Source organism: Aulonocara stuartgranti, assembly GCF_965226115.1.
Source record: "Aulonocara stuartgranti genome assembly, chromosome: 15".
Classification (NCBI taxonomy): domain Eukaryota; kingdom Metazoa; phylum Chordata; class Actinopteri; order Cichliformes; family Cichlidae; genus Aulonocara; species Aulonocara stuartgranti.
This window is the reverse complement of record NC_138951.1, coordinates 24,156,958-24,172,441: the sequence shown is the minus strand read 5'-3', so window position 1 is coordinate 24,172,441 and position 15,484 is coordinate 24,156,958. Positions and strand designations below refer to the sequence as shown.

The window sequence follows — 15,484 nt, the reverse complement described above, 5'->3', positions numbered from 1 at the left end:
GACCGTAAAAGCAGGAGACTCCTGGCGTGTGCCCGGGTCGAGACGAGGAGGAGGGAGAGTGTGTGTGTGTGTGTGTGTGTGTGTGTGTGTGTGTGTGTGTGTGTGTGTGTGTGTGTGTGGGTGGGTGGGTGGTGGGGGGGAAATACAATAAAACCCTCAGGTACATCTGCTTTGCAATCTGCAAATCCGCCCTCCTCCTCCTAGCTTCCATCAGCCTCTCCATCCTCCCACACCCACTCCCCAAATCCACAGGGGACCTCGGCTCCTTCTGATTGGTCGGGGATGAGGCAACGAGGGGGGGGACGGGAACAATGTCATCATGTCGCCTTAAAAAGAGTGCAGCTATGTTGTGGTGAAAGGACCTCGAGAGGAGAACACGGGATCAATAGCAGGAGGAAACAAACAAACAGAGAGAAAAAAGACGCATCAGATGGTTTGATTTTGTGCGCGAGCGGCTGAAAGTGGTTTTCTTCTTCCCGCAGCGCCCAAAGTGCCTTCAGCTCCCCGCAAACATGCCCAGAGGATTCCTGGTAAAAAGGAACAAGAAAACCAACCCGGTGTCCTACCGGGTCCGCTCCGAGGACGAAGAAACGGACCAAACGGCGGCTGATGCTCCGCCGCTGCTGCCGCCCTCCTCCTCCTCTTCAGCGCATCTCGTCTCCATCCCGGTGCGCGCGCTGACGCCTACGCCCACCTGCGGGGCGGCGGCTACGGCTCCGGAGCCGGATGCTAAGCCCGTGCAGTTCGGGAACCCGGAGGCGGTGTATCAGTCTCTGTACAGCCCCACCCGCCCCGTCAGCCACGAGCACGACCGCTCCTACTCCGAGGCCCGCTTCAGCCTCGGCTCGCCGGTTTCCGCGGAGTCTTTTCCCACACCGGCAGCCATCACCGCCCTGGATCACCTCTTCGCCCCGGTGGACCTGAAGATCGGCTCCAGCAACAGCAGCCGCCCCGAGAGCAGCTCGTCATCCGCCGGGACGCTCCCCGCCGCTGCAACCGGCGGCTCCAAGCGCTGCGCCAACGACGCCGAGCGCAAAGGCAAGCCGCCGTCCAAGAAAACCAAAGCCATCCGCAAACTGCACTTTGAGGATGATGTCACTACGTCTCCGGTTCTCGGGCTGAAGATTAAAGAGGCGCCGGTGGACCAGAAACCTCCCCGAGCGCCACCGGCCGGAGGAGACCACGTCCCGCTGGGGGAGTTTGTGTGCCAGCTATGCCGGGAGGCGTACGCAGACCCGTTCGCTTTGGCGCAGCACAAATGCTCCAGGATAGTCCGGGTTGAGTATCGGTGTCCCGAGTGTGACAAGGTGTTCAGCTGCCCGGCCAACCTCGCCTCCCATCGGCGCTGGCACAAACCGAAGCCGCAAAATACGCCGAGCGACAAGGTGTCCGCGTCGAAGACGGCCTCGGATGAAGCAAAGGATTCTAGTGACAGGGACACACCCAGCCCCGAGCCGTCCGAGTCCGGTTCAGAGGACGGACTGTACGACTGCAGTCAGTGCGGGAAGAGGTTTAAGCGCCAAGCCTACCTGCGGAAACACCTGGCGTCGCAGCACGGGTCCCCAAAAGCGGCGGCGGAGGAGGACGCGGCGGGCTGCGAGCAGAGCGCGGCGCCGCTCAACCTGAGCGCCTCCTGCTGCCACCTGTGCCCCGTGTGTGGGGAGAACTTCACCAGCAGAGGCAGCCAGGAGCGGCACATCCGCCTGCTGCATTCCTCACAGGTGTACTCGTGCAAATACTGCCCCGCAGTTTTCTACAGCTCACCGGGACTCACGAGGCACATCAACAAATGCCACCCGTCCGAGAACCGGCAGGTGATCCTGCTGCAGATGCCGCTCCGCCCCGCCTGCTGATCCCGAACTGTGGACTGGCACACACCGGGAATCAGAGTCCACCCGCGTTTTTCTTTTTGTTTTTAGGATTTAAGAGTTCCACTGAAAAATAAAAAACATCTGTACCCTAAAGCACACTTCCTTAAACTGAGTAACAGATGTAAAGAGGTTTGTGAGAAGTTGTAACTCTGGGAGTAATTCTGTTTCACTGTAGCTATATATCTCCAAAGGACAAAACCACACCGAAGTCCAATCTTCCTCAAAGACACGTGAAAAATGTGCTTATTTGTGTCTTTTCGAGTAAAAATTATCGTCAAATAATTCACATTTTCTGTGGTAAACAGAGAGCCAAGCATGCTCTCACATATCCACTCACACGCAGCTTGCAAGGTTTCAGTGCCTTGCTCGAGGACACTTCAGCAACCTCTGGGTGTGTGTGTGTGTTTGACTCCTCCTGGCCTGTAACCCACACCCACGCCCACCCCAACATCACTTAAAATGATCCTCAAAGCTCTTTAAAAAAAAAACGTTAGACTGTTAATTTATTTTTCTAGCATCTCTGCACAAGTGCTATTAGCTCCTAGACCTAAGAGAGGAGATGACCTGTAGGATATAAAGCAGACTTCGCAGGCCTGAACAGACCTTATCTCATCACTCTGATTAGCTTTAACATAGCTCGTGGATCTGTGGATCAGTAGCTGTCGACTGAAAACAAAAGAGAGTAAAACTAGTGTAGCCGGTAATGCCTTTGGATTAGAGACTCCTGCTGTAAAACTGCCTTAAACTGACCTGATTGTTTTTATTTATCACTGGCTGAGCATATGATGATAATTATTTTCTACAAAGCCTTCTGTATTACCAGTATACAGTATATCTAATCTTTTTTCTATTTATTTATGTATTTATTAAATTATTTGTGTAAGTTACTGCTTTGTGTGGTCGAACCTGTGATCTGTCGCTGTGTTTTTTCATCATGTAGCCAAATCCTTTTTATTTCCTTTAACTTATGTGAGGGCGGCGTGTTCATGTGGCATTATAGCAATCAGTGAGCCGCTCCTGAAGACAAACCGAATGCAATCATGTTTTAATTTATTATGATGATGATGATTATTTATTTTGGTTTTGTTGTAACCCTTAGCTCTTATACTGCTTTGGATGTTTCTGCAGTATTTTGCTAAATGTCCAAATAAAAAAATAAAATAAAAAATAAAGACCAAACTGAGAAACAGCTTTCTTTGCCTTCTTGTGTGTTTTCTGCAGGTAACAGCTTGATTTACACCTCAAGTTGTGGCTTCTTGAAGAAAATGAAACCAAAATCCGTCCAGCTTATCTCCTTAAATGATGGTTCAAGTGTCTCCTCTTCAGTTACATGCCAAATAATTGAATTCAAAGGGTTTAAACAAGCAAAAACAAGGAAAAATGATAAGTTTCCATTAAAGTAAATTCAAATCTTTACATTTTAGAGACCAGGATCAGTGGTTTTGAGATGATTTAAGACGATTTTTCTAAACACCTAAATCAGAAAAAATCTTTCAAAAACAGTTGTACAATAACAACATCACTGCTATCACGTCACCTGTGACCTCTTTAGGTTTTGGTTGTAGCTTTTAAGAAAGATCAGAGCTTTCAAATAACTGTTTTGTGCATTTTGGTCTTAAAGGTCTTCTGTCCATGATGACTGAAAAGACTTGATGTTGACCTTAATTTAATCCCAGGCGGGTTATTGATAACTTCATGGATGTTAAGTGGCTATTTTACAGGTATGATTTTACTTGTGCTGTGTTTAGTTCAACGAGGGACGACTCACACAGGGACAGCACACAGCTTGGTTGGTAAAATCCCATCTAAGCCCCGAAACTATGGACTTCTGCTTTAACTGAAAGTGAAACCAAAGGAAAAGTCACGCCTGCAAGAACCTGCCTTTACATTTCCGTCTGACTCTAACTGGGACCATAATCTGCAAAGTGAATGCCATATTGGATTCAGTAAAACTTAAAACTACCAGATGAGACCATAAACTCACTGAGAAGTTTTTCTCTAAAGTCACAGATTAAGGAGCTGAAAACTGTTTTCTCACGCAACCGGATGTCTTTTTTGTCATTCTGTTTGAAACAACGAAGGGCTAAAGAATCGCTGCACATAACATTACGTACTGAAAGCTTTTTGTTCATTTTACAGCACAAAACGGCACATTTTGACATTTTTAATTCTCTTTACTTCTACTGTGCAATAAAATCAAACATATTTACAGCTATGTTTAGTTCCAATAACACCATATCCATATGGAAGTCAGAGGTCTGAATAACTCACTCACATTCTCTCCTGGTGTGCTCATGTGTTCTGGGTTGGTACTTAGCTCTGACTTAAAAAAAAATCCTGTGAACACTCCTGGTACTTGGCTGATGAATTGCACTTACATTTTACAGTATTTTTGCAGTATTATTACAGTGCACTGACAATATAATACTATACAACAGTAAGAAAGCAGTAGATTAGAGTAGAACGACTGTAAAACAACAGTTTAATCTCCTGTAATTTGAACGTTACATTTCTTACAGTTTGTTTTATTACCGTTTAAAGGAAATGTTTTACTTCACTAGATTAGTTTTAGTTTCTTATATAAAAAAATCTTAATTATTTGTATGTCTGTGAAGGTTCTCAGTCAAGGTCAAGGTCAAGGTCAGATTTATTTATATAGCACATTTCCAACAGCCGATGCTGCACAAAGTGCTTAACAATAACAATAAAATTAAAAACTACAGTGTGATACAATAATAACAATAGAAACAATAAAATAGAAGAATTGAAACAATACTAACTAATTCAGATAAATCCAAAATGCTTGGGTCATAATGTGTTAAAAGCCAGAGCGTAAAAGTGTGTCTTTAGTAAAGATTTAAATTGCTCAAGAGTTGGAGCAGATCTAATATTAAAGGGGAGACTATTCCAAAGTCTGGGACCTGCCACAGAGAAGGATCTATCACCACGAGATTTGAGGTTAGTCCGTGGAATGGACAACAATAGTTTTGAACTAGATCTCGTGGGTTTTCCTGGAGCATAGGCAGAGAGGAGCTCTGACAAGTAGGGGGGGGCTCGGGCGTTGAGTGACTTAAAAACAAAAAGTAAGAGTTTAAATTGGATCCTGTAGGGGACAGGGAGCCAGTGTAAAGAGGCTAAAATTGGGGTTATATGCTCTCTCCGTTTGGTACCGGTTAGCAGGCGAGCAGCAGCATTTTGAACCATCTGAAGGCGATGGATGGTGGCATGATCTAGGCCATAATACAATGAATTGCAGTAGTCCAATCTGCAAGTAAGAAAAAGGTGGATGATACGCTCGAAGACGTCAGCCGGAAGGTATGGCTTTATCCTGGCTAGCTGTCTTAGCTGAAAAAAACAGGACTGAACTACTGAACTACTGTACCCAACGTGCTGTCGATATGATTGAAATTGCCAAAAATGACAACCTCAGTTTTGTTTTCATTTAGCTGTAAAAAATTTAATGATAACCACTGTTTAACGTCGTCAAGGCAGCGTAATAAGAGCTGCGGTTGATCTGATCCTGATTTTAAAGGTAGATAAATCTGTAGATCATCTGCAAAGCAATGAAATGAAATGCTGTACCGCGAGAAGATGGAGCCCAATGGCAGCAAATAGAGTGCGAAGAGGGCGGGACCCAAAATAGAGCCTTGAGGAACGCCGTATTTAAGAGGAGCTAATTTGGAGTTGTGGGGGCCCATATTGACATAAAAGAACCTTTCTGTCAAGTAGGAGCGAAACCACTGAAGGGCAGATCCTTTTAGGCCAGCATGCGATTCTAGCCGTGATAACAGGATGTCGTGGTCAACCGTGTCAAAAGCTGCTGACAAGTCCAACAGTAAAAGGGCAGCAGGGCTGCCAGAATCCATAGTTAAGAGAATATCATTAAAAATCCTTAAAAGTGCTGTCTCAGTGCTATGTAATGATTTAAAACCAGATTGAAATTTTTCTGAGATCATATTAGAATCGAGGTGTGCCTGCAACTGTAGATAGACCACTTTCTCCAAAACTTTAGATAGAAAAGGAAGCTTTGAGATGGGCCTGTAATTAGACAGAACAGTTGGGTCCAGATTTTGTTTTTTAAGAAGAGGCTGAACTACAGCTTGTTTGAAGCATAGTGGGACGCAGCCTGTAGTAAGGGACGTATTAATCAATTTCAGAATAAAAGGGCCAACAATATTAAAAGTGTTTTTGAGCAGACTCGGGGGAAGAGAATCAGAGGGGCAGTGTGATGATCTTAGGCCACTAACTATCGCGGTCAGGTCCTTAAGGGAGACGGGATCAAACTGCTCTAAGGCAGCTGAACACACAGGTGGAGGGCTTTGAACTGAGACAACAGACAACGAAACAAGGGCCCTAATCGATAAGATCTTGTTATTGAAAAATGCTAAAAAATCATCGCACATACTTGGTGAAGAAGTAACTCCAGGATTATCACATAAACTAAAAAAGCGATTAAGAATGTTAAAAAGTACCTGAGGCCTATGACCGTTTGCTGATACTAAGTTTGAGACAAATTGTGTTTTTGCAGTTTTTACAGCTTCTTGATAAGCAGAGAGACAAGTCCTTAAAATCTGTAAGGAAACATACAATCTGTCCTTTTTCCATCTCCTTTCAGCGCGTCTGTAGTCGCGTCTGAGGGAGCGGGTGTAATCGTTCAACCACGGTTCTGATGAATTCTTAGCGCGCACAGTTCTGAATGGTGCAATAGAGTCCAAGATATAAGTGCAAGTAGAATGAAGAATAGCCGAAAGGTCCTCAACATTTTTACAATTGGAGTTCAATATTCCAGAGTCCATAAAGGCAGCAGAAAAGGCAGGTGCTGTTAGTACATTAAGCGCTCATCAGTCATCCAGGTCATCGTAGTCAAAGGAGCTTGCAAAGAAAAGCGTCTGGACTTCTTTAAGTTGCTTGAAGACGTTTCACCTCTCATCCGAGGTGAAAATTATTTGTATATAATTTTATAGATTAAACTACCCAAAAGTATATAAGCCAGTCAGATGAGCTCCTGCTCAAAAAGTCAACATCTGCACTGTATCCACCCAAAAACACAGACATCAGCTTAATTTGTGAAAACGTAACTACATTTTTTGGATTTTTACACTTCATTAAAGTCTTCCACCCCTGCAGGTTCAATTCAGTCTTCAGGGTCATTCATCAAACGTCACTACGACCCTGAAACCAGAAGCTGGATTAACCCCCCAAAGGGGTGTGTGTGCCCCTGTGAACCCCAACTGTACATGACATTATTTCCACAGATACCAAAAGCACACTAATCAACACTCAAGAGCTGAAATAATCAGCAATGAGGCAATTAAATTAGCGAAACCTCACTGAAAAACTTTTTTACAGGGGAAAATAATGCCTGCAAACCGTTTCCTGGATGGAAACATTTAATACTTCTGCATTCTTTAATCATAATATTAAACTCTGACTTCAGGAATGTGTTTACTCAGATATAATGTACATGTTCTTATAACCAGTTAACGCTCACTCCAGCACCTGGAAAAATCTGGACTTCAAAAATGAAAAAGCAACATGTGGCACATAGTAATTGAAAGCGTATGTTTCTTCTGTGGCCAGATATCAGCATATACATTTGCAGAATTTAAGAGTAAAGTGCAAGATTTTTGTCTCTACAAGCATTATGGCTCTCATTCGTTCTACTGGCAGTTATGTTTAATCCTCTGCAGCAGGGTGTCGAGCACATGGAGAGAAACAGAGCAGTGGCAGCCCACCCGTCGTTGTGACTCAGGTATTTCCTGGAGTCCTCAGGAACTTAACTCTTCCACTCTGTTGCTGCTTTGTGCAAAAGCCCACGTCTACCTGCTTCTCTATTTATAATATTTAAGAATCCAGATGAACAAGAGAGGGGTAAAATTAGACACACTCAAAGATGCATCTTAAATTTGAACAATATCCAACTATCAGTGGATCTCCTCGCAGCCAGACATGCCCCAAACCCCTCACCTGGAGGATCTCAGGAGGCCTCGAGATCTAAGATGCCTCATCCCCCTTATCTGGCTCCTTTCAATGTTGAGGACTAGCAGCTCTGTGCTCCTCACCCTACCTCTAACAGAGAGCCTGGACAGGAAGCTAGTTTCTGCTGCTTATACACACGATCTCACTCCTTCAGTCACTGCCTGCAGCTCGCGGTCATCACCGACCGCTGTAACGTTGTTCGTTTGGTGAATTGACCAGCTTCACCTTTAGGCTTCTCTCTCTTTATCACAAAAGACCAGTACAGGTTGGTAAGACATGTCTCGCATTTGAACAATACTTTTTTGCAGGACAAGGTTCCCCAGGTTTTCTGTGCATTCATTCCTTCAAACGATCACAGAAAGGAAACGTGTAAAGACAGAAAACAAAGGCTTCATCTGGGCTGAAGAGAGCTGTGATTTTGAGGCATTTCTCCTTAAATATGATTCATTAACGCTTCCAAGCTGAATACAGACCAGATGATGTATTTTTACAAGCATCAGTCTCAATTATGAATCACCTGAAAGCACAAAGCCTCTTGATTGCTGTTCACTGTCTTCACTGTAAGAGCCCAACGAACACACTGCTCCCAAGCTTCTGGTCTTTGTTAGTAAGAAATAGGGGATGAATGATCAGGGTTAAACAATAATTCACTTATCACAGTGGTGCACATTGATTTTCTGTCAATTGACACGTCAGTTAATCTTTCTGTACCGGTTTCTTTGTGGACGTCTGGGGAAATAATAAAAGGGGGTCACGAGGGGCCCTAGAAGAAATCTTTGCCCCTCAGGAGGTAAATCCGGCCATGAGTGGAAAGAAGAAAATTGATTTAAGAACTACAACAGGGCAAAGATTTACTTTTCATTATGCTCAGTTTATATGGCATTCATGTGGACAGAAAGGTCTGATTACAGGACAGTGTCAGAGGTGAAAGGTCAGAGGTCAGCCGCAGGGCAACACACACAAAACGTTTCTGCATGTGAAAGACATTCCTGCAGTTCCACTCCTCCTCCTCCCGCACCAACTCTTTCTTCTCTTTCACGCGGTGTGAAAGGCGGACGTACAGCTGCTCACCATCCTGTTTTCTTGGTCACGTGTCATCAAACAGCCTTTACGCCGCCGTACGGAGACCAAACCTGCACGCATGCCGGGTCTCTGTGTCGCTTACAATTATCGTACAGCAGCTAACCTTGATCTACAGTGGGGCAAAAAAGTATTTAGTCAGCCACCGATTGTGCAAGTTCCCCCACTTAAAATGATGACAGAGGTCAGTAATTTGCACCAGAGGTACACTTCAACTGTGAGAGACAGAATGTGGAAAAAAAATCCATGAATCCACATGGTAGGATTTGTAAAGAATTTATTCGTAAATCAGGGTGGAAAATAAGTATTTGGTCAATAACAAAAATACAACTCAATACTTTGTAACATAACCTTTGTTGGCAATAACAGAGGTCAAACGTTTACTATAGGTCTTTACCAGGTTTGCACACACAGTAGCTGGTATTTTGGCCCATTCCTCCATGCAGATCTTCTCGAGAGCAGTGATGTTTTGGGGCTGTCGCCGAGCAACACGGACTTTCAACTCCCGCCACAGATTTTCTATGGGGTTGAGGTCTGGAGACTGGCTAGGCCACTCCAGGACTTTCAAATGCTTCTTACGGAGCCACTCCTTTGTTGCCCGGGCGGTGTGTTTTGGATCATTGTCATGTTGGAAGACCCAGCCTCGTTTCATCTTCAAAGTTCTCACTGATGGAAGGAGGTTTTGGCTCAAAATCTCACGATACATGGCCCCATTCATTCTGTCCTTAACACGGATCAGTCGTCCTGTCCCCTTGGCAGAAAAACAGCCCCATAGCATGATGTTTCCACCCCCATGCTTCACGGTAGGTATGGTGTTCTTGGGATGCAACTCAGTATTCTTCTTCCTCCAAACACGACGAGTTGAGTTTATACCAAAAAGTTCTACTTTGGTTTCATCTGACCACATGACATTCTCCCAATCCTCTGCTGTATCATCCATGTGCTCTCTGGCAAACTTCAGACGGGCCTGGACATGCACTGGCTTCAGCAGCGGAACACGTCTGGCACTGCGGGATTTGATTCCCTGCCGTTGTAGTGTGTTACTGATGGTGACCTTTGTTACTTTGGTCCCAGCTCTCTGCAGGTCATTCACCAGGTCCCCCCGTGTGGTTCTGGGATCTTTGCTCACCGTTCTCATGATCATTTTGACCCCACGGGATGAGATCTTGCGTGGAGCCCCAGATCGAGGGAGATTATTACCATCCGCTCCGAGCTCCCTGACCTGCACTCAATCTACAGCAGGCGGTGCTGGACCAAGGCCAGGAAGATCGTGAAGGACCTCAGCCATCCCAACAACAGACTGTTCTCTCTGTTGAGGTCAGGAAAGCGATTCCGCTCCCTGAAGACCAACACAGAGAGACTGAGGAGGAGCTTCTTCCCGCAGGCGATACGGTCTCTCAATCACACCACCACACAGTACTGACCCACACATGTGGTTCTTACACACACACTGGACTTTCTGGACTTTGGTTTTGCACAACACTGGTCACTATATTCTTCATTTCCGGTTAATACTTGTACAGCTGCTGTTATTGTGTATATATTTATTTATATTTAGATTTCTTCATACATTCTTATATAGTTCTATATTGTGTATTGTGTATTTTGTTGTACAGTTATTTTATTTTCAACTTTAATTTATATATTTATCTTTATCTTATTCTTCCCAGTTAAATTTACCCTTCATTCTAATTTGTGTTGTACAGTTGTTTCATTTTTAACCTTAATTTATATTTTATTCCTTCCTAGTTAAATTTACCCTTTTTAATTTTTCATATTTATTTCCTATCTTATTCATAGCCTTTTCCTTTTTTGTTCTCTTTAGGTCACGAGCAGTTGTCCAAGCATTTCACTACATATCGTACTGTGTATGACTGTGTACGTGACAAATAAAATTTGAATTTGAATTTGAATTTGATTATCAGTGGTCTTGTATGTCTTCCATTTTCTGATGAGTGCTCCCACAGTTGATTTTTTCACACCAAGCTGCTTGCCTATTGTAGATTCACTCTTCCCAGTCTGGTGCAGGTCTACAATACTTTTCCTGGTGTCCTTCGAAAGCTCTTTGGTCTTGGCCATGGCGGAGTTTGGAGTCTGACTGTTTGAGGCTGTGGACAGGTGTCTTTTATACAGATGATGAGTTCAAACACGTGCCATTCATACAGGTAACGAGTGGGGGACAGAAAAGCTTCTTACAGAAGACGTTACAGGTCTGTGAGAGCCAGAGATTTTCCTTGTTTGAGGTGACCAAATACTTATTTTCCACCCTAATTTACGAATAAATTCTTTACAAATCCTACCATGTGGATTCATGGATTTGTTTTTCACATTCTGTCTCTCACAGTTGAAGTGTACCTCTGGTGCAAATTACTGACCTCTGTCATCATTTTAAGTGGGGGAACTTGCACAATCGGTGGCTGACTAAATACTTTTTTGCCCCACTGTATGTGTTCTTATCGATTATTATTTTATTATGTGACAGTTTGAGGTTTGTCAATAGACTGTAGATAAAAGATGGATGTACCCACCACTTGGATTTGAGCTTTTTAGCCATTACAATTTTGGTTTTGCTGAAGCCAGAAGTGTCTAAAGAAAATTATTCTGGGCCTTCATAAACATGAAATGATTATTTTGAACTGAAATATATCAAATCAAAGTGTTTTTTTTTTTTTTATCTTAAAGGAAAATGTGTTTGGTGTAAACTGAAAAGTAAATATCCAGATTGCACAGAATTTTACATGGTGCTTTTGTAACAAAAAGAAAAATTGGCATGTAATAGTCGGGGCATAAATACTTTTTGGAGTGTGGTGTGTTGAATAAATTAATAATAATAGTGCACTCTAATTCTTGATATGAAGGCTTTTGAATTATTTGAAGGCTTTTTACTTTACATTCACTTACAAATGAACACTGCTTCAGCACCTCTCAGTATTCGTTTGTCTCAACACGTGGGGATGTCTTTGGAGATGTTCAATTTAAAGGACTTCTTCTCAATGTTGGCATTAAAATTGTGCCAGAGCACCTTTTGATCCTGGAAATAGCAGCTGAAGCATGACATGAGATCAAAAACAGGCACAAAGGACTAAAAACATTACATAAAGATTAAAAGCATAGATGAAATCCATGAAGGTTTGTTTTATTATTTGTATGTATTTTAAGCCATAAGAACCCTCACCGCACTCTTATAAACCACATTATAATTCTGTTATTATTTGTTTAGGCCAGCAAATGCTTATTTTACCCACAAAAATAATTAAATTTTTTAAAAAAAATACCTATAGGCCGCTGAAACTATATAAAATGAGTGTTTGCAGCTCTAGCCCAGAAGGACTGAAAACAGCCAAAAACGACCACACAGAGACTAAATATGAACAAGCTATAAAAAAGACATTAAACAACAAAAAACAATAGTGACGAAATAACCAAAAAAGAGCCACAAAGACATTCAAACCACACAAAAATTGCTAGAATATAAACGGCAGCAGAGACCCAAAGAGAAAACAAATAACCTCAAATGAAATCACAAAGAGATTCAATATAAATCTGTGCCATCCACGCACTTCATGTAGTAACGTCAGGAGCTTAAAGTGTAATTTGAGATAAACCCAGCAGTTCAAACAGAAAAATGGACACACAACATCCAGAACAAGAAGCAAACAGACCAGAAAAAGACAGAAGCAGATAAAAAGAGTTGCAATATGAACACAAATAGATGGAAACGAAAGTTGAAGTGAGGCATGACGACTGCAAAGCTACTCGCAGTCCCACAGTCCCAGACGTGCAGAGGATTTGTGTCTGCTGTAGTTCAGTGTCCAAATCTTCTGTGTAACAGCCTCACGGACAGACAGGACAGATTAATGAAGCCCGAATCTGTTAAACACCAAAATGAAACACCTCGTCTTTCATCTCCATTTTTGGAAAAGTGCTGAGAACTTTCACAACATCTGGATGGAAACCTTTTTCCATCCACACACACACACACACACACACACACACACACTTACATCAGTCAGTCTCTTCTTGTGTGGCTCTGACATGTGTAAGCCACCTGGGGAACAGACTGCAGATAAGAGCTACAGATAACACACACACACACACAAACCATAATGGAGCACCACAGCAGCGTTTGCAGAGAAATAAAGAGACCAGAGTCGGAACTGAAAGCAGCAGCTGTCAGAGCCGCACGACTCAAACTGTAAGTGAATACGAACACGAACTGCAGCTGTGTACACGTAAGCTGCTCAAAAAAATTACAGGATCAATAAAAAACACGTCAGATCTCAGTAAGGAAAAAAAACATCGTGACAGTTATCTGTACCGATGTGTATTGAAGAATGAGTTAGGAATGAAGGGGCACCATAATGTTTGATGGAAATGAAAATTTTCAGTCTACAGAGAGCTGAATTCAAACACACCCTGAAGATCAAAGTGAAAAAAATGAAGGTGTGTATATTTTACCAAAAGTTAATTGCAGCAACTCAAAATGTTACTCAGTACTTTGTTTGGCCTCCACGTGCTTGCATGCATGCCTGACAACGTTTGGGCAAATTCCTAACAACACTATGGACGATGTCCTGAGGGATCTCTTCCCAGACCTGGACCAGAGCATCACTGAGCTCCTGGACAGTCTGAGGTGCAACCTGGCGGCGTTGGATGGACCAAAATATAGTGTCCCAGAGGTGTTTTGTTGGATTTATGTCAGGCAAGTGTGAGGTCGCGTCAGACCAGTGAGTCATATTCATTCCTTCATCCTCCAGGAACTGCTTGCATACTCTTGTTGTCACGGGTCTGGGTCCGTTGGACCCAGTATGTGGAGTTTCATGTTTTTGTTATTCCATGTTTGAGGTTATTATGTTTTGGTTTTAGTTTGCATCAGGGATTGTTTTCTTGTTCTCTTGTTGTGTTTATGATGATGATTATGATGTTTATTATTTGAGTTTCATGTTTAAGGATTTGTTCTCGGTTGTATCTCACGTTTAGTTTAGTTCAGGTTCCATGTGTCATTCTGTCTGTCTCTCAGTGTCAGGTCTGCGTCTTGGTGTGGTGTTCTCATTTCCTGTTTTATTGTGAAGGTCTGGGTCTCATGTGAGTGTGTTCAGTTTTACCTCTGTCTCGTCTTGTTGATCATTCCCAGCTGTGTCCACCACCTGTGTGTAATTCCCCTGTGTTTCTCTGGGTGTATTTAAGTCATGTCCTCCGTTATTGTAGTTGCTGGTCTGTCTGTGTATTCCACCCTGCCTCATCTGCGTTTCTACCATGTCTCACCCGTGTGTTCTCCCTGCTGTCCGCCGTTAGTCTCTTCTGGTCGTTCTCGTTAAGGTTTGTGCTCTGTAGTTTAGTTGATCCCAGTATAGTTTAGTTTTAGCTCCATTTGCCGTTTGTATTTACTTTCATGTTCAATAAACCACCTTTACACCTTCACGACTGCCTGCATTTGGATCCTCCTTCATTTCCTCCACACGGCTCACCTCACTCGCCGTGACACTTGTGTGCAAGGAGGAACCTGGACCCACTGCAATGGTCTGACAATGTATCAAACCATTTTGTCCTGAGACCCAAAGGCGGTCGGGTGCCGTTGCCTGGCCTGTAGAGGTCGGTGTGTCTCTTCATGGATTTGCCTCCCCAGACCATCACTGACCCACCACCAAACCAGTCATGCTGAACAATGTTACAAGAAACAGAACATTTTCTACAGCTTCTCCAAACCCTTTCATATCTGTCACATGTGCTCAGAGTGAACCTGCTCTTATCTGTGAAAATCACAGGGCACCAGTGATGAACCTGTCAACTATGGCCTTCTATGGCAAACGCCAGTTGGGCTCCACGGTGCAGAGAGAGGGCAGACAGCACAGGGTCCACTAGAGGACATTGTACCCTTAGGCCACCCTCACGAAGTCTGTTTCTAAGTGCCTTCTACGGCCCTGTCCCCCTCAATCACCTGTCCGGGAATCTCCTTAATGCTCTCGAGACTGCTGGGAGACACAGCAAACCTTCTTGACCCCTAGTGTACCTGTGGTTAATTTTATGAACACCAAAGCAGCTGAAACTGATATAACCCCCTCTATTTAACTGACCAGATCAATATCTCACAAGTTTAACTGTCTCAATGCTATACTCAAAAACTTGAAAACTGTTCCTTTATATTCAGCATTTTTTCTTTATCCCAATCAGAGTCTGTTAGTGTCAGGAAACAAATCTGCCTGATAAAATATGAAGTGAAAGCATCTGCTTTTGCATGCAGATTGCTCAGTTAAGAATTAATTAGTTAAGAAACACCCACTTTCAAACGAGTACAACAGACATTTGAAGTATAGTTAAACCACAGCAGAAACTTTCATGTGTGTAAAAGCAGCGGCTTAAATCTCCCCCAAGAAGCCGGAAGATCATGGGACTGCTCCTGTTTAAGAATTCTCTGATAACCTGGATTCAAAGTTGAAAGATATTAAATCCTGAGGTACTGTCTGCCTTTCTTAGTAAAGCTGTTAATAATGTGTAAAATAACTGAGGTAGGATCGCCCAATCAGAAAGAACTTGGACAATGTAAACAATGACGT

At 43.3% G+C, this 15,484-nt stretch overlaps 1 protein-coding gene across 1 annotated transcript; it reads left to right on the top strand.

Moving 5' to 3' along the window:
• The first annotated feature begins 301 nt into the window (after positions 1-301).
• On the top strand, positions 302-2,876 carry insm1a (insulinoma-associated 1a). Its single transcript, XM_082506068.1, has one exon. It carries the CDS (start codon positions 513-515, stop codon positions 1,851-1,853), a length of 1,341 nt encoding a protein of 446 aa, XP_082362194.1. The 5' UTR covers positions 302-512; the 3' UTR covers positions 1,854-2,876.
• The last annotated feature ends 12,608 nt before the right edge of the window (positions 2,877-15,484 follow it).

Bases quoted from the DNA above. Each gene is read 5' to 3' on its own strand.
- insm1a (XM_082506068.1), top strand. From the start codon at position 513: ATGCCCAGAGGATTCCTGGTAAAAAGGAACAAGAAAACCAACCCGGTG.